Source organism: Coenobita brevimanus, chromosome 64 (genome assembly GCF_032717465.1).
Source record: "Coenobita brevimanus isolate Jiangsu-jjx chromosome 64, ASM3271746v2, whole genome shotgun sequence".
In the NCBI taxonomy this organism is placed as follows: domain Eukaryota; kingdom Metazoa; phylum Arthropoda; class Malacostraca; order Decapoda; family Coenobitidae; genus Coenobita; species Coenobita brevimanus.
In genome coordinates, this window is record NC_137017.1 from 15,082,737 (window position 1) to 15,107,306 (window position 24,570).

General features: G+C 40.6%; 1 protein-coding gene across 1 annotated transcript in view; it reads left to right on the top strand.

Moving 5' to 3' along the window:
* CCT8 (chaperonin containing TCP1 subunit 8) overlaps nucleotides 1-24,570 on the top strand; it is a 196,929-nt gene that overhangs the window by 80,782 nt on the left and 91,577 nt on the right. Inside the window, exons 4-6 of the mRNA XM_080276213.1 lie at nucleotides 1,251-1,430; nucleotides 3,518-3,697; nucleotides 10,036-10,289. Of these exons, the coding sequence (XP_080132339.1) occupies nucleotides 1,251-1,430; nucleotides 3,518-3,697; nucleotides 10,036-10,289 (614 nt within the window). The remainder of the gene's footprint in view (nucleotides 1-1,250; nucleotides 1,431-3,517; nucleotides 3,698-10,035; nucleotides 10,290-24,570) is intronic.

Consider the following 24,570-nt stretch of genomic DNA (forward strand, 5'->3'; position numbering starts at 1 on the left):
TGTTAGGAGTGTAATGCTGTATGGCAGTGAGACCTGGGCAGTAAAGGAGGAGGATATTCACCAGCTCAGACGTACAGAAATGACAATGATTAGGTGGATATGTAGTGCATCCCTGTGTGCAAGGTCCGGGGGGGCTGGGTTTGCAATGGAAGAGTTGAGAGGTAGGATGGGACTGGAGTGTATTGTTGTGATGAGGAGAGGTAGATTTGGATGGTTTGGATATATGGAGAGGATGGGGGATGATATTTGGGTGAGGAAGGTGAGAAGTGTTAATATTGGGGATGGGGTTATGAGCGGTAGACCGAGAAAGACATGGGACAAGGTCATTAAGTGTGACCTCAGGGTTAAGGGACCGAACAGGGAGGCTGCAATGGATCGTGCAGCGTGGAAAGCTGCAATTAGGTGACCAAGGCTGACGCATGCAAGCATGTTGGAACCTTTAAAAAAAGAAACGAAATGAAACAAGTGAAAGCAGTCTGTTGAAGAAATAATTTGTATATTTGATGGGGGTACTCACCATCCACTTACTTGATGTAGTGCTGCTCTCAGGTGCCTGTCCCTTCCTCTCTTCCTTCCTCGTCTGTCTTTCTTTCCATCATTATTTTCTCTTCCTTCTGTCTACAAGTGTCTTTACACTTGAGTTACAACCCAAATGATTTTCTGTACACCAGGAAACTGTTTACTACACTGGGTGATAACCACATAACCAAATTATGGCACCTGGTGGTTTAGTGGTTAATTAAGGTGCTCCAGTTGGATTGAGCTGGTGCAGATTTATATCCAAGGGGTAGTTAGGGTTTGTTGCTCACATAGTGCTACTCAGGGATGAGTGAGGCTGGTCATTCTCATCTTAAATGTTAGGACCAACTTGCATAGCCCCGGGCTCCTGCACTCCTCATAGAGCAAGGTTGGGTTAGATGATGAATGAATGAAATTTATATTTTGCCCACATATGCTGCCAACACATGGCACAGCATCCTATTATCATTCAGGGTTTGAACTGTATTAATGTGAAGTTCAGTTAGGCTGCAAATGTAAATGAGGTAGGTGCTTTTGGGTGAATTGTTGGTAAGGGTATATCCTCTGCAACCATAGCCAAGATCCTTTTTATTCATGATGGTATACTGTTTTAAGGTTAGATTGCTTTATTCACTGACTTCCTATATTGACAGTTTATTTTTATTTATTTGTATATTAACTTTATTTATGTGCTGAATTTATTTAGTGATGGCTTCTTTTCTTATTGGCAGGTTACGAAGGCACTTCGCACAGCAATAATGAGCAAGCAGTATGGAAATGAAGATTTCCTTGCCAGGCTTGTTGCTCAAGCCTGTATCTCCATCCTACCTGAAAAAACAACTTTCAACGTTGACAATATACGCATTTGTAAAATCTTGGGCTCAGGCATCCACAAGTCAGAAGTTGTTCAGGTATGGGACAGGGTTGGCACCAAGGTGGGTAACCCGGTTTTACCCACCTGGGTTTTTTCAGTAAAACCCACTTGAAAAAAACCACTATTTTACCCACTCTACGTTTTTTTTTTTTTTTTTTTTTTTTTTTTTAAATATTGTATTTAATAAATTCAGTTTTATTTGATTAAATGGTTATATTTTTGCTCCCAATATCAGAAGTAAATAATAGCTGATGAATCATATTCTATTTCACTGGTGAAAAAAACACATTGCCAAGTATTTACAGTATCTTGGAAGCATAATCTTAGTGATTAAAGAAAAACTTATTACATTTCTCGTCATTGACATAAGTAAAACATTCTCTTTGCAAATATGAATGTTGATCTTTGATTTTTTCAAAACTATTCATAATACTTCTAATAGCTTTTATAACCAATACTCTCTTCTTTTGAAATGATAATATTTTTGTGTCACAGTATATTATGGGTCTTGTCATGTTACCCAACCAATATAACAAAGCTTTTTTTTTTTTTCAAATATGAATGCAATTCTTTGCCTCAGTGATAAAATAAAAATGACACTTCTCTTCTAAATGACTTACCGACATGAAATAATAATATTTCCTGAAAAATACTAACATTATCCCTTACTGCAATTTCAGAAAATCAGGTCAAAGTTTTCTTCATGTTAAGAATATTTTTACATTGCTTTCCTTCTCAGTAGATTCAGTTTTTATACGTCCCCATGTAATGTGGTGAATACAGACTTTACAGCCAGCACTACCTGTCTCTAATTTTGCAAGTTTTAAAATTGAGTAAAATTGTTTTTGACAGATATGGTTTTTGGTTTTATTAAGGAGTGGGGTAAATTTGTTATATAGCAGTAATCATTACTGGAATTAACTTATACTGTATGTTGTCTCATATCATTACCAAATATCAATAATTCTATAGCAATATATTATAAACATTGTTTTGTGTTTAAAACAGATGTATTTTATGGGCATAAATATTTGGTTACCAAAAGCTATTATTACTGTTAAGATAATGTGTGAAATCACTTATGCAACAGAATTTTCATTAATAATTATTTAGAAGATTGAAAAATGCAAGTAAATAATTACCAAAGAAAGGAGAGCGCAAGGCAAATGACTCCTTCTCCTACTATTGTGTAGTGTGGACTTATCTTTGCCAGCTCATGAGTTGTGCAGTGCTGTCAAGCCTGTCATGTTGAAGCATGTTTTGCTGTGTAGCAGGCAGCCCAAGGATAACAGCCAAACATGAATGTGTTCATTTCCCTCATTCAAATAACTGTGTGAAAATAAGATTTTATTGGGCTGTTCATAATTATCTATAGCGGAACCATTATTTTATTTAAATTTAAGGTAAACTTTGAAAAAACCCACTTTTGCCTGTTGTTTGGGGGGTATTTTGTGAAAAAAAAAAAAAAAAAAAAAAAAAAAGGTGGGTTGGGCTTTTTCATTTTTTTTTCATTTTTTTCATTTTTTTTTTTTCCCCCCCAACCCTGGTAAGAGAGAAGTTAAATTGATCTGCAGTGTGTTAGTGGTTTGTACTGCAATTGATAATTCATTTCCAAGTCTGACACAGAGGAACCATGATCTTATTTTGATGGTTTTGTCATATAGCAATACAGTACATGTAATATTACTTCCGGTAATAACAGTTCATTTAGTCAGTCATCATGTAGTACTACTATTACTAGTACATGTACTGCAATTGATAATCCATTTCCAAGTCTGACACAGAGGATCACCATGATCTTATTTTGATGGTTTTGTCATGTAGCAATTCAGTACATGTAATATTGCTTCCAATAATAACAATTCATTTAGTCATTCATCATGTACTACTACTACTACTACTACAACTACTGACTACTGCTACAACTACTAACTACTACTACTACTACTTCTACTACTACTATTTCTTGTTTCTCAAAGGTATCAATTCTTCATATGTCCAGTTACTCTTAAAGTCATGAAATTATGTATTCCAAGCATTTGATGACTTTTTGCATTACAGTCATTGTATACCAAATAATAAAATGTTTTGCAGTGCATGTGGTACATAGTGTTGGCATTTCAGGGTATGGTCTTCAGGCGAACTGTAGAGGGTGCTGTCACTGCTAAAGAGAAGGCCAAGTTGGCAGTGTATTCTTGCCCTTTTGATATTACCACTACAGAGACAAAAGGGACTGTCCTCATCCAAACTGCTGATGAACTAGCCAACTTCTCACGTGGTGAGGAGAACAAAATGGAGGAAGATGTAAGATTACACAGTACTTCAGTACTTCAGTTTTTATACTGTACTTCAGTTTCATGTGGTGCTCTGTTAATACAGTAAAAGTCCTGTAATCCAAATGGCAAGGAACTGAGGGTCTTTCAGACTGTTGGTTTTTTCAGGCTATTGGGAGGGACCTCTGAAAACACTAATAGTATGTATACTTACCATCACTAATTTTTGCCAAGGGGTGCCCCTTCCCGCTTCCTATCCCTGTATATCTAGGGAAAAAGGGAGGGGGGACGAAATGATCTCCACCCTCCTCCACCCCAGCTCCCAACCCCCCCATACCCCTACCCCCCCACCCATCATATTGGCAGTTACATCTCAAGCTGCTTTCATGCTTAACACTCCTGGTCCTACTACCAGTACAAACATTAAATGCTAGGATATGATAAAAGTACATATTATAACTATCAACATGCTGCAGTAAGAAATTAGTGTATTATGAATTTTACAGTAAAACAAAAACGTTAACAAAAGCCACCTCAAGCCTCGTGTATTGGGTGAACAGCTTTGTACACACACACACACACACACACACACACACACACACACACACACAAAAAGGAGGAGGAATTATAATATTAACTAAGAAAAATCTAAAAAGTCAATGAAATACCCGGTAAAACTAGATATACCCTCACAAGTAGAACTGATTGCAGTAGAGATCAACTCATCTGAAGGGAAAGTAATTGTAGCCAATTTGTACATGCCACCCAGATCAAACACATGGGAAAGAGACGAATATGAGGACCTGGCAGAGAGTACAATTCAGAGTTTAAGAGCATTACTACATAAAATGGAAGAGAAATCGGAAAGAATTATACTAACTGGAGATTTTAACACAAATATAAATTGGAATACTCTAGATATAATAAGCCAAGAAAGCTGTTGGGACCAAAAGCTCCAGGATCTCGTGCAAGAGCTTTTCCTAACGCAACATGTGAGGGAAACCACCAGAAAAAGAGGACTCGATGTACCTTCAATGCTAGATCTCATATTTATTAGGCAAGAAAATGATATTGACAGTTTAATATATCACCCTTCACTCGGCAAAAGCAACCATGCAGTACTAAATTGCAACTTCAGGATAGCATTTGACATAGTTAACAGCAATGAAAGTTATAAAAAGAGCCTAAACTATAAAAAGGGAAATTATCATGACCTAAAGAAGTATTTCTTAGAAGTTGAATGGGAAAATGAGCTTAGAGGACAAGATTTAAATGCTGTATATAAAAAATTCTGCAAATTTTATGAAATAGGAGTTCAGAAGTACATCCCAAAGCACAAAGAAGCAGATAAGAAAATACAGAAATGGTTCAATACAGAATGTAAAAAAAAAAAAAAAAGAAGAGATTTGTTGTGGAATACATGCAGAAGACACAATAGTGAAAGGGCATATAATAATTACAAACAGGCAAGAAACGATTATACAAGAATAAGGAGGGAAGCCCAAAAACAGTTTGAGGAGGATATCATAAATAAAAGTTGTAATCAACTGAAGCTATTTAACAGCTACATCAGAAGCAAAACCAAAGTAAGAGATATAATACAATCCATTACGGATGAGGGAATCACCTGTACACAAGAGAAAAATATTTGTGAAGCACTAAATAAGAATTTCCAATCAGTTTTTACAGAATAAAAAATTTTGAGAGGGACTATGTGGAACATGCATGCCCACGCATACTACCAGATATACAAATATCAGAAAAAGTAATACAGGAGGAGTTAAGTAAGTTAGACAGAAGAAAAGCAAATGGTCCTGATGAAATTTCATGTTGGATGCTACGAGAATGTGCAAAGGAGTTACGTAAACCATTATTTTTAATTTTCAAGAAATCATTGAGTCAAGGTAAACTACCTGATATTTGGAAGAAAGCAAATATTGTCCCCTTATTCAAGAAAGGGAATAGACAAAATTCACTCAACTACCGAGCGGTATCACTGACCAGTGTTGTGAGCAAGGTATTAGAAAAGCTCATAAGAAAAGCTTGGGTAAATCATTTAGAAGAACACAATATGGTAACAGAAAGACGGTTTGGTTTCAGAAAAGGAAAATCATGTGTTACTAATCTGTTGAGCTACTATGACAGAGTAACAGACACAATATAGGAAAGAGAAGGATGGGTGGACAGTATCTATTTAGAGTTCAAGAAAGCATTTGACACAGTACCACACAAAAGACTTTTATGGAAACTGTACCATCAAGGAGGAATTCGAGGCAAACTGTTTTGTTGGATGCAAGATTTTCTCATAAAAAGAGAAATTAGAACAGTACTAAGGGGAAACTACTCATCGTGGAAAGAAGTGACTAGTGGAGTACCACAGGGCTCAGTGCTGGCACCAGTCATGTTTTTAGTGTATATAAATGATATAGACAGTAACACTGGAAATGAAAGCTATCTAAAAATGTTTGCAGATGATGCAAAAATACAAAGGAGAATTACTAACACAGACTCTTGTAAAGAGCTACAAGAAGAATTAAATAAACTTCATGAATGGAGTAATACATGGCAAATGGAATGCAATTTGGACAAGTGTCATGTAATCAAGTTTGGTAAAAGTGGAAAAAGACCTGATTGGGATTATGCATTAGGAAATAAAACCCTACACACATCAAAAGAGAGAAGGACCAAGGTGTAATTATCAATAACAGACTATTTCCGGCTGACCACATCAGTGAGAAGGTACGGAACATGTATACACTGCTTGCAAATATGAGAATAGCATTCACATACATAAATGAAGATATGCTAAGAAGGATAATAACATCATTCATCAGACCAACCCTGGAGTATGCATCAGTAGTCTGGAGTCCTCATCTCAAAAAACACCTTGACAAGATTGAAAAAGTTCAACGGTCCGCAACAAGATGGGTACCAAGCTTTAGGGATCTAAGGTACAAAGAAAGACTAAATAAACTGAATCTACCAACACTACAGGAGAGAAGGAAAAGAGGTGACATGATAATGCTATATAAATGCATATCAGGGAAGGAGAAAATAGACATAAATGATTACTTAACCTATGGGCAAGCATCAGCAAGAGGACACTGCAAAAAACTGCATAAGAAGAGAGGTGATAAAGACTTAAAGAAATCCAGTTTCCCAAACAGAGCAATTGATCAGTGGAATGCACTACTGAATGAAGTAGTGTGTGCCAAAACAATTCACAAATTTAAGGATATGTACGATAAATTTGGTTTAAGACACGGGACAGTACGAGCTTGACTCATTCCTGTAAAGATACAATTAGGTAAGAACACATACACACACACACACACACACACACACACACACACACAATGCATGAGGCATGGGATGGCCATTGTTAACATTATTTTTCTGTCAACGTTATAATGCATTAATTTCTTGGTGCACTGTGTTCATAGTTGTATTATATACTTTTTACACATCTTAATGTTTCATGTTTATGTATTAATTATGTGACCATGATTGTAAAGTATGAGGTTAGCTTGAGATGTAACTGCGAGTTAAGAATGACAAGTGGGGGGGTTGGGTTGGGTAGGGGTATGGGGAGAGTTGGGAGCTGGGGTACAGGCAGGTGGAGCTCGTTTCATCCCCCCCTACCATTTTCCCTGGGTATCTAGGGGTAGGAAGGGGGTATCCCTGAGCAGAAATCAGTGATCGTGAGTGTACATGACCATTAATTAAGCTCTTAAAATGATATGGGTTATTGTTTTACTCCCTGGAAATGTATAGAACTGTAGATGAATAGTTGCACGCAGGTACATCCAAGTCCAAGAGCAAGTACAAGCCAGATGTATCCACAGATAAAACTCAGAAAAATTGCTTTGGAAGATTCGGAGTATTGGGATTTTCGGATTATTGGTCGCTGGATTAGAGGACATTTACTGTGGTTCTCAGACTTAGCTCCGAAGTTTGTTTATCAAGTATCACGATCCTGCCTGTCCCATTTGTTGGTGGAAAAACAGGATCACGATCATAATGGTTATAGTTGCTTTTAAAATATATGAATTTTTCAGGAGGGCATTTGAATGGAAATTTTCCAAATTTCACTACTATTCTTAGCATGCTTTTCACTCTCAGTTCTGATCATACACAGTAATTTTATTGATAGACATTTGTATTGGTGAAAAGATGCTATTTTAACCCTTTAGAAGGAGAAACCAATATCGACAAAGATAAAGGAAGCATGTGCAGCACATGGAATATATAGAACTGTGTTTTTTTCATCAGATATGTAAAACATGAAGTCATTATTTTCATTCCTAAAGTGTACAGTAGTGGAGAGGGTGGAATGAAATGCTTGTTGGAGATACATAAGAAGGCATGGATGAGTGAAACTGTGCCAGCAGAGTGGAAAAAGGCTGTGATTGTACCCCTGTACAAAAATAAAGGTGACCAAAGCGAGTGCAAGAATTATCGTGGCATAAGTTTATTGAGTGTGGTAGGGAAGGTATAAGGAAGAATTATTATAGAGAAAGTAAGAGAGATATCAAAAGTGCTAGTGAGTGATGAACAGGGTGGCTTCAGGAGTGGCAGAGGATGTGTGGATCAAATATTTGCAGTAAGACAAATAGTGGAGAAAGCTTATGAGAAGGACTATAAGGTGTTTATGGTATTCATGGATTTGGAAAATGCATATGACAAAGTAGACAGAGAAGGATTGTGGAAGGTTCTGCGCATGTACAGTGTAGATGGTAAGCTGCTGTGTGCTGTCAAGTGTTTTTATGATGGTAGTGAAGCATGTGTGAGGGCATCTAAGTGAATGGTTCACGATCGGTGTGGGTGTGTGACAAGGTTCTGTGATGTCCCCATGGTTGTTCAGTATTTATGTGGATGGGGTGATGAGAGAAGTAAAAATATGAGTAATGGAGAGGGGGATAGCTTTGGTAATGAATGGTGATGGATGGAATGTCTTAAATTTGTTGTATGCTGATGGTGCAGTACTACTTGCAGGTGGGCATGTGACAAGGTTCTGTGATGTCCCCATGGTTGTTCAATATTTTATGTGGATGGGGTGTTGAGAGAAGTAAAAACATGAGTAATGGAGAGGGGGATAGCATTGGTAATGAATGGAATGTCTTAAATTTGTTGTATGCTGATAGTGCAGTACTACTTGTAGATACCGGACCAAAACTTTGTAGATTAGGGCAGAGTTTTGCTGATGTCTGTGAGTGTCATGCCTTGAGAGTATGTGTAGAATAGAGTAAAGTGATGGTTATTGAGACAGAAGGTGACTCCCAGTGTGATGTTAAAGTGAATGAGGGGAGACTGGAATTGGTGAGGGAGTTCAAATACCTAGGCACAGTGATAGAAAAGGGAGTAAAGTGTGTAAAAGAAGTGGAAAGTAGAGTGACAAAAGAAATGAAAGTAGCTGGTGCAATAAAGGCCTTGATATGAAACGGAGGCTTGAGTGTTTCAGCTGCATGAGGCTTACATGAAGAAGTGTTATTGCCAACTGTAACATATGGATGTGAGATTATGGTGTGACATGAAAATGAAAAGTCAAGAGTGAGAGCAGTGGAGATGAGACTGCTGAGTCATGTATGTGGAGTACAGAGAATGAATGAGGTATGAAATAATGTGATTTATGAAAGATGTAGAGTGCGAAAGTCTGTGGACACCAGAATCAAAGAGAGTGTACTGAGATGGTATGGTCATGTGGAGAGAATGGATAACAATAGAGTGGTGAAAAGGTATATCTGAGCGAATTTGAAGGAGGAAGGAGGTGAGGTAGGCCAAGGAGTAGGTGGAGGAATATGGTGGATGAATGTGTGAGGAGGAGAGTTTTGGAAGTCGGTGAGACTAGGGGACTGACAAGAGATTGAGCTGGCTGGATGAGTATTGTGAGGAGAAGTGCATGATCAGGGATTTGGCACCCCTTTTTAATGTGACAGGGTCTGAATTGACTCTATCGGATATGTTTATGTGAAGCTACAGAATGTGGTGAATGTTTTTGGCATAACAGATGGAGCCAGGATTTCAGGGGCTTGAATGGTTAGTGAATGGAGGCGTGACCCATTGGATTGGGTGAATTTGGGCTTTCTGGACATTGCTACTCCTCATGCTGCCCTAGGGTAGGAAAGGAGGTCTGGATGATGATGATGTACTAATCAAATAATTTTCCATTTCTCTGTTTGAGAGTTCCCAGGATGAAGTAAGGCAGTTGAGGTGATGGCAGTTCCTTGATGTTACAGCTCGGCTTCATTCCAGCAAACTGGAAATATTCTGGTTTACGTCAGATTTTAAATGTAAGTAGTCATTCAGTGATCTTTGTACTGAGTTTATGCTGAAGTAGTACTAAGTTATTTCTTCTACATCCTCCCTTAGGTAAAGGCTCTGGTAGATGCTGGTGTGACAGTGGTTGTTGCTGGTGGCAAGATTGGCGATTTGGCACTGCATTACCTTAACAAATATAACATAATGGCTGTGCGTGTAACCAGCAAATGGGACCTTCGCCGCCTCTGTAAGACTGTTGGTGCCATTATTCTTCCTAAACTTACGCAGCCCACCCCTGAGGAGATTGGACTGTGTGACCGTGTTTTCCTAGATGAAGTGGGGGATGTGCCTGTCACCATCTTCAGGTGGGTTTAAGGGTGCAGTGATTTCAGTGAATTTGTTCTTACTGATCTGTTCGGAATGGATTATTCTTCTTGGTAGAAAATGAAGGATTCATGTTTGTTAGCGATTTTGTTGGTGGTGATTTAAATGCCTTGTTTAGTTGGGAATACAGATTTCTCTGGTATAGAGAACATGCTTGTGACTTCACCAATGACATCAGTGGTGTTTATCTGCCATACCGGACAGTATGAAGGCTTGACTACGCTAAGTTATGGTTGGATTCCAGTACTTGTTTGCCAGATGCCTCCATAATATATATACAGTGCTCGTCAGAAGTATCGAGCGCCCTGCGTCCCTCCTACGAAACAAACCTTTCAACATTGAAAAAACATATAAATAATGCATTTTATTTGCCTTTAGTGCTTCGTAGGGTATCCTTTACACTTCTTCACGGACATGAGACATCTTGGAAGTGAAAGGGCGAGGTTCTTGAGGTGCTGGAGGGGTATTTTGTCCCAGGAGTCACGAATGGTGGCTTCCAACTTAGGCAGAGAGCTCATGTCCTTCCCTTGGAGATTCTTCTTTACGAGGTACCAGAGGTTTTCTATTGGTTTGAGGTCTGAGCTATTGCCTGGCCAGTCTTTCAAGAATGATACCTCGCAGTCACGAAGCCAATTAGAGGCTTCACCAAACCTGTTTCAGCAGTCTGCCACCAGGTGGTCTAGCGTTGCCCAGCCTCGATTAAATATTTTTGCAGTGTTTTAAAGACCTGTGAAATTGTACCTAATACTAAGTTTATAATAATACTGCTATTTATAGGAATATTTTTTCCTATTCAATCAAGCGCATATATATATATATATATATATATATATATATATATATATATATATATATACCTGTAAAGAAAGAATAACCAGGCTTTCAGAGAATCTTAGCTTGGTGACCAAAATAGTGTGCTGTCTGTTTACATATATTTGAATAAATCGTGTGCAGTTGGTAAAAGGAAATTACTTTCAGGACTTCTGATGTGTGTGTTTTAGCATGCTTTAAAGTAGTAAACAGTTCCTCTGAAAATAATGTACTGAACGACTGCTTAGTTGGTGAGTCAGCCATATTAATCCAAACAAATGGCAGTTCGGTACGACACTATAATCATAATAAAGTACGAGGAGTTGAAGTTTAAACTTACTAAACTGTGCAGTGGAGTTAGGGAAACATTTAAAAGAATTATTTATGTTAGACTCTTGTTACTAAGATGACCAAGACGTCCAAAAGGTCCGTATTGTTAGGAAAAGTCATACGTCAGGCAGGGCGGCATATCGAAAGGTGTTGCTAAATATGCGCCTACACATCTATTTTCTTTTGTGGATACTAGCGAATGACAAATATTTTAATTACTGTTATCTTGCTTTATGGATGGTTCTAGTAAAATTGCCTAGGTTTTGTCTCTATGTTATGCTTACAGAGATGAGTAAACTGACGAAAGCGGAGTTTACAAAATGACACTTATAATACATTATATATAATCAAAGGGCCCCCATATTGTAATTTCTTTGTAGCATATCATGCCATCTGGGTAATTTGATGAGTAAAATATGTTTTGAGGTGTTTTACATTGTGTCAAAATTAAAAAGAAATTAAGCACTGGCTACTTTTCCAGTGTTTATCCCACATCAGAGCTGGGCGACGGAAGCAAACTTAGTGGCAGATTTCTGAAACAGGATCTGGTGAAGTCTCTAATTGGTGACCGATTTGGCCTTCTGAGCAGGTGCACTGTCCTGCTGAAACACTCGTGCACCTGTGAGCTCGAAGGACTCTGGTAATTGATCACACAGAAGCTCCAGATAAACATCCTGATTCACTCTGCAGTTCTTGGGAAACACAACAAGCTTCCCCAAACCTTTACCAGAAAAACAACCCCATACCATGAGTGAATGAGGGTGTTTAACTGTGCTTTCCACGTAACGTGGGTCAAGCGGGTCACTACCTTTGCGCTGGTACAAACATGCTCCTCGGTTATAGGTAACGCTAAACATTGCCTCATCAGACCACAACACTGACAACCATTGCTCCTCACCCCAGTTAAGGTATTTGTTAGCAAAGGCAAGCCTACGAAGTCGTTGGTAACGTGTGAGAAGAGGCTTTCTCACAGGCCTGTGACTTGTGTAACCAAGTTCATGGACCCTTCGAGACACTGTGCGCACAGAAACCTCACCAAACACTTCCGGGTTGCTCTCCTTTATTTTCCTTGCACTCACACGAGGATTAGACTCCACTGCACGTTTTAAAACATTAACAGACCTCGGGGAAGTTTTCCTGGGCCTACCAGACTGCGGTTTCTTTGTGGGAACGTCACCACTGTTTTCCACTCGAAAACAGGCGCACTACCGACGCACTGTTGATCGAGCAACGCCAACCAATTCACTAATTTCCTTCATTTGGTGGCCTGCCTCCTTTAGAGCAATGATCTGTGATTTGATTTCACTCAAAAGTTCACGGGTAGGGGCCATAACAAAGTGGCGAAAGCCAAAACACTGCGGGACACTTGGTAAAAAATGGCGCAATAAGAGAGGGAGATGTGGTGGAGTTTCTCTTTCTTAGGCAGCCCGTAGGCAACTGAGATGGGAACCAACCAGCGTGTAGTAAGGCCTTGGGTTACCGTGGCATCATGCTAGCGCCGCAAACATCTGGCTTAATTTTTAGTAACAAAAACGGGTGATTCTTTTTTGGCCATAAGTATTGCGCGCCCTGCCATAGGCGCTCGATACTTCTGACGAGCACTGTATATATATATATACAGTAATATATACAGTCTTTGAGAGAGGTGAAGTTAGTGAATGTACAGCGAGGTTGGATGGTGAGGAATTGGAAAATGTTAGTACGTTTAAGTACTTGGGTAGTGTGATGAGTAAGGATGGAGGTTTGGAGGGTGAAGTGCATGAAAGGGTACAGCAGGGAAGAAAGGTTGCTGGTTCTTTGAAAGCAGTGATAAGAAACAGGGAAGTGAGCATGGAAGTGAAAAAGTTACTACATGACAGTATTGTGATACCAACTCTAACGTACGGAAGTGAAGCTTGGACATTGTTGGAAGGACACAAGTCAAGAGTGAGAGCAGTGGAAATGAGTTATTTAAGAGGAGCCTGTGGAGTCACGTGGAGAGACAGGCTGACGAATGAGGATATAAAGGAGCGTTGTGGTGTGGATGTGGATGTGATAGGAAGCGTTATGAGGAACACACTGAGGTGGTTTGGCCATGTGGAGAGGATGGAGAGTGAAAGACTGACGAAGAGAGTGTATGTGAGTGAGGTGGAGGGGGGAAGAGGGAGGGGGAGGCCGAGGATGAGATGGAGGGATGGGGTGGAGAGGTATATGAGAGAGGGGGGTGTGAGTTGGGAGCAGGGCAGTGAAATGGCGGGGGACAGGGCGACTTGGAGGCAATTTGTTTGTGGCCACCCCAAACGGGATTGAGGCGTCTGGCAATAGATAGATAGATAGATAGTAATCCCTCAACTATCCGATGTAATAGGGCCAAAGGCATGTCCGGAAAGTGTCTCGTCCGGAAAGTGGGCACCTGCCTGCTGGACTGGTGAAAGCCACCTAAATAACTCCTTACTGGACATGCATAGCACCTATTTAAACCTATTTAAGACCCTGTTCACACCAATAATGGACATAAAGCATAAAATAAATGAAAAGCAACCAAAGAGTGAGGAATTAGAAGTGACTGTACCTCAGCCAGGGTACTTACAGCAGGTCTGTGGCCGCCTTCTTAAGGCTGTGGCAGTGGTGAAAATGCTCTTGAACCACTTACAGTAATCCAGTGTTGTGCTGCACTTACAGTAATTCTTTGCACTGTGAGTTATAATTGTTTAACACTGCACACTGTTAATTGCACCATGCCAGTTTCAACCACCAGTTTGCACTCCACAGTTGATCCTTTGCACTCTACATTCTAATTTCTTAACACTGCACAACACTGTAAATTCCCATGTGGTCTAGTGGCGAGGTATTGCAGCTCATTCACTGTTTATTCACAAAAAAAACGAGCACGTGTGGCATCCACACCGATAGGCATCCACTCGCGATCGAAGTTAATCAGTAACTGTTGAGTGTTGGTGACAGAGAAACAGAGTTGCCAGATCGCAACAGCCACATTACCAAACTCCTCAATTTTCATTACCAAATTTAACTTTTCATTACCAAATTCGTAAAGCTAGCATTTATTCACTAATTATATATACAAGTAGAAATACATGTAATCACTCTCCTTATAATTAACAGCATGTTGATTGTTTTCACACTATGTAGGCTAGCACATTAATCAGAGAGAGCAGACAATCCACCATCTCTATCCTGTGTATCCATATGCATGTGAAAAATCTATTTGGTAATGCATTATTCTGAGTCATTACCATATGAATTTTTCATTACCAAATTGGCCCACGTTTGGTAATGACAAATACCAAATGACAGCCCTGACAGAGGAAGGGGGAGGGGGAAGGAAGAAAGGGGTAAAGGGGCCATGGTGTAAACAGCTGCTCAGCACCGCACAGCAATTTCAAATTATGGGAGGGGAAAAAAATCGTTTTGGGGAGTTTTTTTTTTTTTTTTTGGGTGGGGGTGGGGGTGGGGGGTCTGAAGGTCCAGGTCCACAATGTCTGGTAAGTAGGGTGTCCGGAAAATGGGCGTTCGGATAGTATAGGGATTACTGTATATATGTATATGGTATATATATATATATATATATATATATATTATATATACAGGTAACTCGCTCAGAACACGTGGGTTTCGTTCCTACCGTGCCGTGTTGGGTGCGAAATCGCGTATATTTAAACTACTCCATATTTTGCTCCCTAGACCCCCCAAATGTGTTGTTTTGCAGTTATCTGTCACTGGTAATCACTAGAAAGCACTTTAAGTGATTAGAAGGTTTATTTAATGTTATAACTCACAGATACAGTACTCCACAGCAAAACTTCAACACACAAATACTGTACGTAAACACAAGGAAACATTCCGACGCCGATCATAGGTAATCATATACAGTAAATCAGGTTAACTGGTACCAGTGCTTTAACTTACAAGCACATACCAGAACAGTACATATTTAACTTAGAAATGCAGTGCTGTGATATCGAATGATTTCAGTACATAATCTGTTAGGAATGACTGGAAAAAAAATAATGAATACATTTTCACCTTTTTGATATGTTTATGGTAGTTTCGAGTTATTTTTTACGTTATCGTTGTGCCCATGCTTGGAAAAGGGAGCGAAAGAGTTGAATTTTCAGTCCTAAATGAGAAAACTGCACGTCCTCCAAGGCTAGACTCTGCCACGGGAGAATAAAGTGGAGGGTCAGTCCGATTAGCAATAAGGAAGTTGTGTCACAACTTCCAGCTCGCACACCACGAGTATGGCTAAAAATAGAATCGTAATGCAGTTTCAGAACTAACAATAAGTTTAATTATTACGAATACAGATACAAAGCAGAAATAAATACGTTTACAGACGGGGAAAACGTACTTCTTCCGTCATAACATGTTCATCTCTCTCTATCATTTTACCTTGTTATTTTCGCAATATATATTGCTGTCTCGTAAACAGAGTGGTTGTTTGTGTTTTGCAAGGGAGGAAAAAGATTGTACAGTATTTTCTGTCTGGGTCGAGATAATGGGTGTAACTATGTGTGGTTAGGCATGACCACGAGCAAAAAAATCGTACATCCACTCATCACGATATCAGGTGGTGAACTGACAGATGACACATGAGAGGGTGAAGTCAAGGTCAGTCTCATGTCCCAGATTTTCGTTCACTTCCCGAAAGTTTTCACAGTTTTCTACAATTTGCATTGCATCAAATGATCCAAACCATTACAGCAAACCTGAGCAAATAGGTAAAGATACCAAGACAAAAATGTATTTTTCTCTTATTATAAGTCTTTAACGAACAAACTAAAAAGGCAATATTCCGACGCCGATCATGGGTAATCATATAAATCAGGTTAACTGGTTACAAGGCTTTATTTAATGCTTTAATTGCTTACAAGTACATACCAGAACAGTAAATAGTTAACTTACAAATACAGTACTGTACAAAAGCAGTACAGTAAGAGTTTAACGAACAAACAAAAAAGGCAATATTCCGACGCCAATCATGGGTAATCATATAATTCGGGTTAACTGGTTACAAGGCTTTATTTAATGATTTAACTTTATTTAAGTGCTTACAAGTACAGTACATACGAGAACAGTAAATATTTAACTTACAAATAATGTACAGTACTGTGGAAAAAATGAACAAATAAAAAAGGCAATATTCTGACGCCTATCAGGTAAACTGGTTATAAGACTTTATTTCTTGCTTTAACGTTATTTAATAGTACTTTAAGTTGCACATAAACTTACCAGAACAGTACAGTACTCTAAATATTTAACTTACAAATACTGTGCTACTGTACTTGGGAATGTCTCACTCACTGAATAATTTCCCGCCTAGATCGTCACATAATCAAAACAAGCCGCGCGCTGCGGTGACGTTCGAGGATTTGATCTTTCAAAGGCCTCTCCTGCGTTAATTTGTAGTTTTCATGATGGTTTTTTAATCTTACGTTGTCTTATATGTATCCCAGCCCTTACCGTGTTTAATTGCGAGCGGTGACGTTCGAGGATTTGATCTTTCAAAGACCTCTCCTGCGTTAATTTGTAGTTTTAATGATGGTTTTTTAATCTTACGTTGTCTTATATGTATCCCAGCCCTTACCGTGTATAATTGCGAGCGCGTTCCGTGAGATCGTGTTCCGTGCGAGTTACCTATATACATATATATATACATACATATATATATATATATATATATATATATATATATATATAGTGGTAGTGGTAGGTGGGGGTGCCCATCATCCACTCACTCAATGTAGAGTGATGCCATATGAGCTCTACACTGAGTGACAAGCCAAATAGTTTCCTGGTACATTTGCCAAATGGTTTCCTGTACCAGGAAACCATTTACTACGCTGGGTGGTAACCATATAAGCGGGGTTTCTGGCAGGGTTAAGTGTCCCCCAGATTTCCCTATCCAAAATCACTTAATCATGGCAGTCATTTCAGAGAACCTCAGAGAGCCCAATACCCGCCTAGGGCCCCAACCAAAGGGGTAGACTCGTGTCACCATGTGGAATATGAGAGGTGTGAATGAGGAGAGCAAGAGGGTGGAAGTGGTGAATGTGTTCACGAGTGCAAGATATGCTGTGATGGCATTGTGTGAAATGAAGATGAAAGGGTGCGAAGTGGAGGAGTGGGAGGGTGTGAAATGTGTAAGATCGGGAATGACTGGGAGAAGATGAAAGGAAGGAGTTGCTTTGTTGATGAATGAGGTGTGGCAGAGTGGAATGAGAGACTACAAATGTGTCAGCTCGAGGTGTATGTATGTCAAGTTCAAGTTTGAGAAGGTGAAAGTGGCAGTGATTGTAGCATATGCACTGTGTGAGAACAGGAGTGAGAGAGAGAAAAGACAGGTTTTAGGATGAGCTGGGTGAAGTAGTGGGAGAAATGCCCAGGAGCTATAAAGTGATCGTGATGGGGGATATGAACGGAAGAGTAGGCACTGGTCCTGAGGATGACATAATGGGTTGTTATGGAGTACCAGGAGAAAATGATAATGGTAATCAACTAAAGGATATGTATCAGGAGAGGAGGTTGTGCATTTGTAATTTGTATTTCAAATAAAGATGCACATAAATACAGTAAAAGTCCTTTAATCTGACACCTGATGGTCTGGAAATCCTGATGGTTTGGACTTTTCAACCCAGGGTCATTTTTAGCTTTTTGGGGTATGAAATTGAGATAAAATACGAAAAAAATAGAGAACTATCGAAAAATAGCCAAAAGCGGTGCGCCGAACTATCCAATTCTGCACCCAAAGCTTAGTCAACAACCCACACTGACATTCTGGAGGTTCTGAATCCTCCCGACTGTATGTTTACCCGGCTGATTGTGTGTTGTACATTCCATGCGTTGTCTACCGAATTTGCTTGTTTTTTTTTTTCAGTATTTTACTAGAATGGCTCCTACTACACCACATGCTACTGGTAAGATGAGGAAGCATGTTACAGTTACTATTGGTAAGAAATTAGAAATAATATAACGGCTGGAGATGGGTGCAGTGGTGAAGGACATAATTTGGGAGTTTAATGTAGGCCAGTCAACCATTTATGACAGCAAAAATAAATCCAAGGAACTGAGGGAATATGCCACGAGCGAACAGTCTATGAAGGGATGTGAGAAAAGGAAAACTCTTAAGAAACTACCACTGATACAGTTAGACACAGTTCTTTATAAGTGGTTTTGTGGAAAACGATGTGAGGGCAAGCCTATCAGTGGGTTAATGATTATTGAAAAGGCCAAACAATTCTATCTATCTATCTATTGCCAGACGCCTCAATCCCGTTTGGGGTGGCCACAAACAAATCGCCTCCAAGTCGCCCTGTCCCCCGCCATTTCACTCCCCTGCTCCCAACTCACACCCCACTCTCTCATATACCTCTCCACCCCATCCCTCCATTTCATCCTCGGCCTCCACCTCACTCTTCCCCCCTCCACCTCACTCACATACACTCTCTTTGTCAGTCTTTCACCCTCCATCCTCTCCACATGGCCAAACCACCTCAGTGTGTTCCTCATAACGCTTCCTATCACATCCACATCAACACCACAACGCTCCTTTATATCCTCATTCGTCAGCCTGTCTCTCCATGTGACTCCACAGGCTCCTCTTAAATAACTCATTTCCACTGCTCTCACTCTTGACTTGTGTCCTTCCAACAACGTCCAAGCCTCACTTCCGTACGTTAGAGTTGGTATCACAATACTGTCATGTAGTAACTTTTTCACTTCCATGCTCACTTCCCTGTTTCTTATCACTGCTTTCAAAGAACCAGCAACTTTTCTTCCCTGCTGTACCCTTTCATGCACTTCACCCTCCAAACCTCCATCCTTACTCATCACACTACCCAAGTACTTAAATGTACTCACATTTTCCAATTCCTCACCAACGAACCTCGCTGTACATTCACTGACTTCACCTCTCTCAAAGACCATTACTTTACTCTTCCCTACATTCACCTTTAGATTCCGTTTCTTACACACTCTCCCAAACTCATCCACCAAGCCTTGCAGCTCCCCTTCGTCTTCACTCAACAACACAATATCATCTGCAAACAACAGTACAGGGAGTTTCCAAACACTGTCCTCTCTCACCAGGGCCACTCCAACATCCACTACCCTACCTTGTACCTCTTTTATTACCCCATCCATGTACAGATTGAACAACCATGGAGACATGACACATCCCTGTTTCAACCCAACTTTCAAAGAGAAAAATTCACTTAGTTCACCATCCACACGCACTGCAGCCTTCGCACCATCGTACATACTCTTCACAGCATTCAACAACTTCCCATCTACTCCATATATTCTTAACACTTTCCACAATCCTTGTCTATCCACCCTGTCATATGCTTTCTCCAAATCCATGAAAGCCGCATACAACTTCTTTCCCTTCTCTAGAAACTTTTCCACTAAAGATCTAAGAATGAATATCTGATCTACACAACCTCTTCCCTTCCTAAAGCCTCCCTGTTCTTCTCCAACTAATTTCTCTGTTCTTTCTCTAACTCCAGGCCAATCTGCACATCTTCCACATCCATTCTACTACTATCTCTCCCCCATGCTTCAGCATTTCGCCACACACTCCATCAATTCCTGGGGCTTTCCCCGATTTCACTTTCTTCATTGCTTCCACAACTTCTATCTTACTGATTTCTTCCTGTCTTCTCACCTCCCTCCTTCTCCCAGCCATTCCCCAGCCACTTATACTCGCATTACTTCCATCCTGTATGTTCAACAATTCCTTAAAATGTTCTCTTCATCTGCTCACTTTTCTCCCTTCTCCACTAGTAATCTACCATTTTTATCTTTCACTCCCCTGCTAACTTCACTTCCACCCTGTCTTACTCTTTTCACCTCTTTCCAGAACATTTTCTTACACTCCCTCCACTTTACACTCAAATTCCTTCCAAATTTCTCATCCACCCTCTTCTTACTCTCTCTTACTAATCTTTTCACCTCTCTCTTTCTTTTTACATATAACTCTCTCTTCTGCCTCTCAACTTCTTGCACGCCCCTATTTCTCATCCATTCATTGTATGCTTTCTTCTTTTGTGCCACAGCCTGTTTCACGTCTTCAGTCCACCACGCTGTTCCTTGCACCCCCCTCTGTCTTCTCTTCCTTCCACACACCACATCACATGCTGCACATATTTCTTCTGTAAATATTCTACACACACCTTCCACTTCTCCCATCTGCTCCAATTCATATTTGCCCAATCGTTCCTCCACTTCTCTCTTATACTCTGCCTTTTTCTCATCCTCTTGTAACCTTTCCACTCTCCTTGCAACTACTCCTTCCTCTCATCTTTCCCTTCTTCTATTCCTCCATCTTACTTGAATTCTAATTCTGGCCACCACCAAGTAGTGGTCAGAAAGTCCACTCCCCCAACCTCTATAAACTCTTGCATCCATTACATATCTTCGCATCCTTTCATCCACACACACATAATCAATCATTGCCTTCCTTTCATTCAGTTCACCACCCACCCTTCTCATCACTCGCCATGTATACCTGTGGATCATTTTATGCCTGAAGAGGGTATTGGCTATCACCAACCCCCTCCCAGCACAAATGTCCACTAACGCACTCCCATTCTCATCTATCTTAGCAGGCACACCCCACTCACCAACTATTCCATCCACCTTCACATTCCCAACTTTACCATTCATATCACCAATCAAAAACACTCTCTCATTACTTCCAAACTTTTCCATGCACACTTCTACATTTGTCCAGAACTCTTCTCTCACCCTTCTAGCACGATCTTGCATTGGCGCATACACACACACAATCGCCCACATTTGTATTCCAACTTTCATCTTGACCCACACAATCCTTGACCCAACTGATCCATACTGTCTTATGCTCCTCTTCCATCTTTCACTCACAACGATACATACTCCTTCCTTTGCCCTCTCATTCTCACCTACTCCTGCACATATACCCCATCCATACTCCCATTCTCTCACACTTTCTCCTCTCCAATTCTGTGAGGAAATGAAGATTGATACTGATGTGAAGTTTTTTGATTTATGGCTTAGAAACTTTAAGACTCGTCATGGGATAAGGGTAGTGGATGTGTCAGGGGAGAAAAGATCTGCTGATGAGGCTGCTGCAAAGGAGTACAGTACCATATTTTGTCAGCTTGTTAGCATTTTCAGGTATCTGTCTGATAATCCGGACAGTCTGTGGGCTGCTGCAGTCCGGATTAAAAGACTTTTACTGTATAAATGGTATAGAGGAAACAGGGATCGTGGTGAAAGAAGCCTGATTGATTACGTGCTCGTTGAGAGGTTGATGATGGGAATGGTTGCTGATACGAGGGCTGTGAGAGGACAATGTGAAGGTCTGTCAGATCATATGATTCTGGTATGCAAGATCAAGCTGAGAGGAGTGAGGTGGATCAAGAAAGAGAGGAGCAGTCAGGGTGAAAGACTGAAAGTTGAGAAGCTGAGGATCAAAGAAGTGGCAGATGATTACAGAACCAAAGTAGAGGACGAGTTAGAATCAGTTAACTGGAATGAACTGGATTGGGACAGCCTGTGGAATGCATATAGGGATTGCTTAGTTAAGAATGCTAAAGAGGTTTGTGGTGTGGCAAGAGTATCAGCAAAAAAGAAGGGTACGGCATGGTGGGATGAGGAGGTTAAGAGAGCGGTGGAGGAAAAGAGGAAGAAATGGCTAAAGTGGCTACAGAATAGAGGTTCAGTTGAAATAAGAACTGAGTATATCAAGAGCAAGAAGCACGTAAAGAGACTAGTGGAGGAAAAATCTATCTATCTATCTATTGCCAGACGCCTCAATCCCGTTTGGGGTGGCCACAAACAAATCGCCTCCAAGTCGCCCTGTCCCCCGCCATTTCACTCCCCTGCTCCCAACTCACACCCCCCTCTCTCATATACCTCTCCACCCCATCTCTCCATCTCATCCTCGGCCTCCCCCTCCCTCTTTCCCCCTCCACCTCACTCATATACACTCTCTTCGTCAGTCTTTCACCCTCCATCCTCTCCACATGGCCAAACCACCTCAGTGTGTTCCTCATAACGCTTCCTATCACATCCACACCAACACCACAACGCTCCTTTATATCCTCATTTGTCAGCCTGTCTCTCAATGTGACTCCACAGGCTCCTCTTAAATAACTCATTTCCACGGCTCTCACTCTTGACTTGTGTCCTTCCAACAACGTCCAAGCTTCACTTCCGTACGTTAGAGTTGGTATCACAATACTGTCATGTAGTAACTTTTTCACTTCCATGCTCACTTCCCTGTTTCTTATCACTGCTTTCAAAGAACCAGCAACCTTTCTTCCCTGCTGTACCCTTTCAAGCACTTCACCCTCCAAACCTCCATCCTTACTCATCACACTACCCAAGTACTTAAACGTACTCACATTTTCCAATTCCTCACCATCCAACCTCGCTGTACATTCACTGACTTCACCTCTCTCAAAGACCATCACTTTACTCTTCCCTACATTCACCTTTTCGATTCCGTTTCTTACACACTCTCTCAAACTCATCCACCAAGCCTTGCAGCTCCCCTTCATCTTCACTCAACAACACGGTATCATCTGCAAACAACAGTACAGGGAGTTGGAGACATGACACATCCCTGTTTCAACCCAACTTTCAAAGAGAAAAATTCACTTTGTTCACCATCCACACGCACTGCAGCCTTCGCACCATCGTACATACTCTTCACAGCATTCAACAACTTCCCATCTATTCCATATATTCTTAACACTTTCCACAATCCTAGTCTATCCACCCTGTCATATGCTTTCTCCAAATCCATGAAAGCCGCATACAACTTCTTTCCCTTCTCTAGAAACTTTTCCACTAAAGATCTGAGAATGAATATCTGATCTACACAACCTCTTCCCTTCCTAAAGCCTCCCTGTTCTTCAACTAATTTCTCTGTTCTTTCTCTAACTCAGTCAATAAGTATCCTACCATATACTTTTCCTATTATACTAAGAAGACAAATGCCCCTATGATTACCACACACTTCTTTTTCCCCTTTTCCTTTGTACAAGGGAATAATTATACCTGACTTCCAATCCTCCGGGACTCTACCTTCCTCCCAGGCCAATCTGCACATCTTCCACATCCATTCTACTACTATCTCTCCCCCATGCTTCAGCATTTCACCACACACTCCATCAATTCCTGGGGCTTTCCCTGATTTAACTTTCTTCATTGCTTCCACAACTTCTATCCTACTGATTTCTTCCTGTCTTCTCACCTCCCTCCTTCTTCCAGCCATTCCCCAGCCACTTATACTCGCATTACTTCCATCCTCCACGTTCAACAATTCCTTAAAGTGTTCTCTCCATCTGCTCACTTTTTCTCCCTTCTCCACTAGTAATCTACCATTTTTATCTTTCACTCCCCTGCTAACTCCACTTCCACCCTGTCTTACTCTTTTCACCTCTTTCCAGAACATTTTCTTACAGTCCCTCCACTTTGCACTCAAGTTCCTTCCAAATTCTTCATCCACTCTCTTCTTACTCTCTCTTACTAATCTTTTCACCTCTCTCTTTCTTTCTGCATATAACTCTCTCTTCCGTCTCTCAACTTCTTCCACTCCCCTATTTCTCATCCATTCATTGTATGCTTTCTTCTTTTGTGCCACAGCCCGTTTCACGTCTTCAGTCCACCACGCTGTTCCTTGCACCCCCCTCCGTCTTCTCTTCCTTCCACACACCACATCACATGCTGCACATATTTCTTCTGTAAATATTCTACACACACCTTCCACGTCCCCCATCTGCTCCAACTCATATTTGCCCAATCGTTCCTCCACTTCTCTCTTATACTCTGCCTTTTTCTCATCCTCTTGTAGCCTTTCCACTCTCCTTGCAACTACTCCTTCCTTTCGTCTTTCCCTTCTTTTATTCCTCCATCTTACTTGAACTTTAACTCTGGCCACCACCAAGTAGTGGTCAGAAAGTCCACTCCCCCAACCTCTATAAACTCTTGCATCCAATATACATCTTCGCATCCTTTCATCCACACACACATAATCAATCATTGCCTTCCTTTCACTCAATTCACCACCCACCCTTCTCATCACTCTCCATGTATACCTGTGGATCATTTTATGCCTGAAGAGGGTATTGGCTA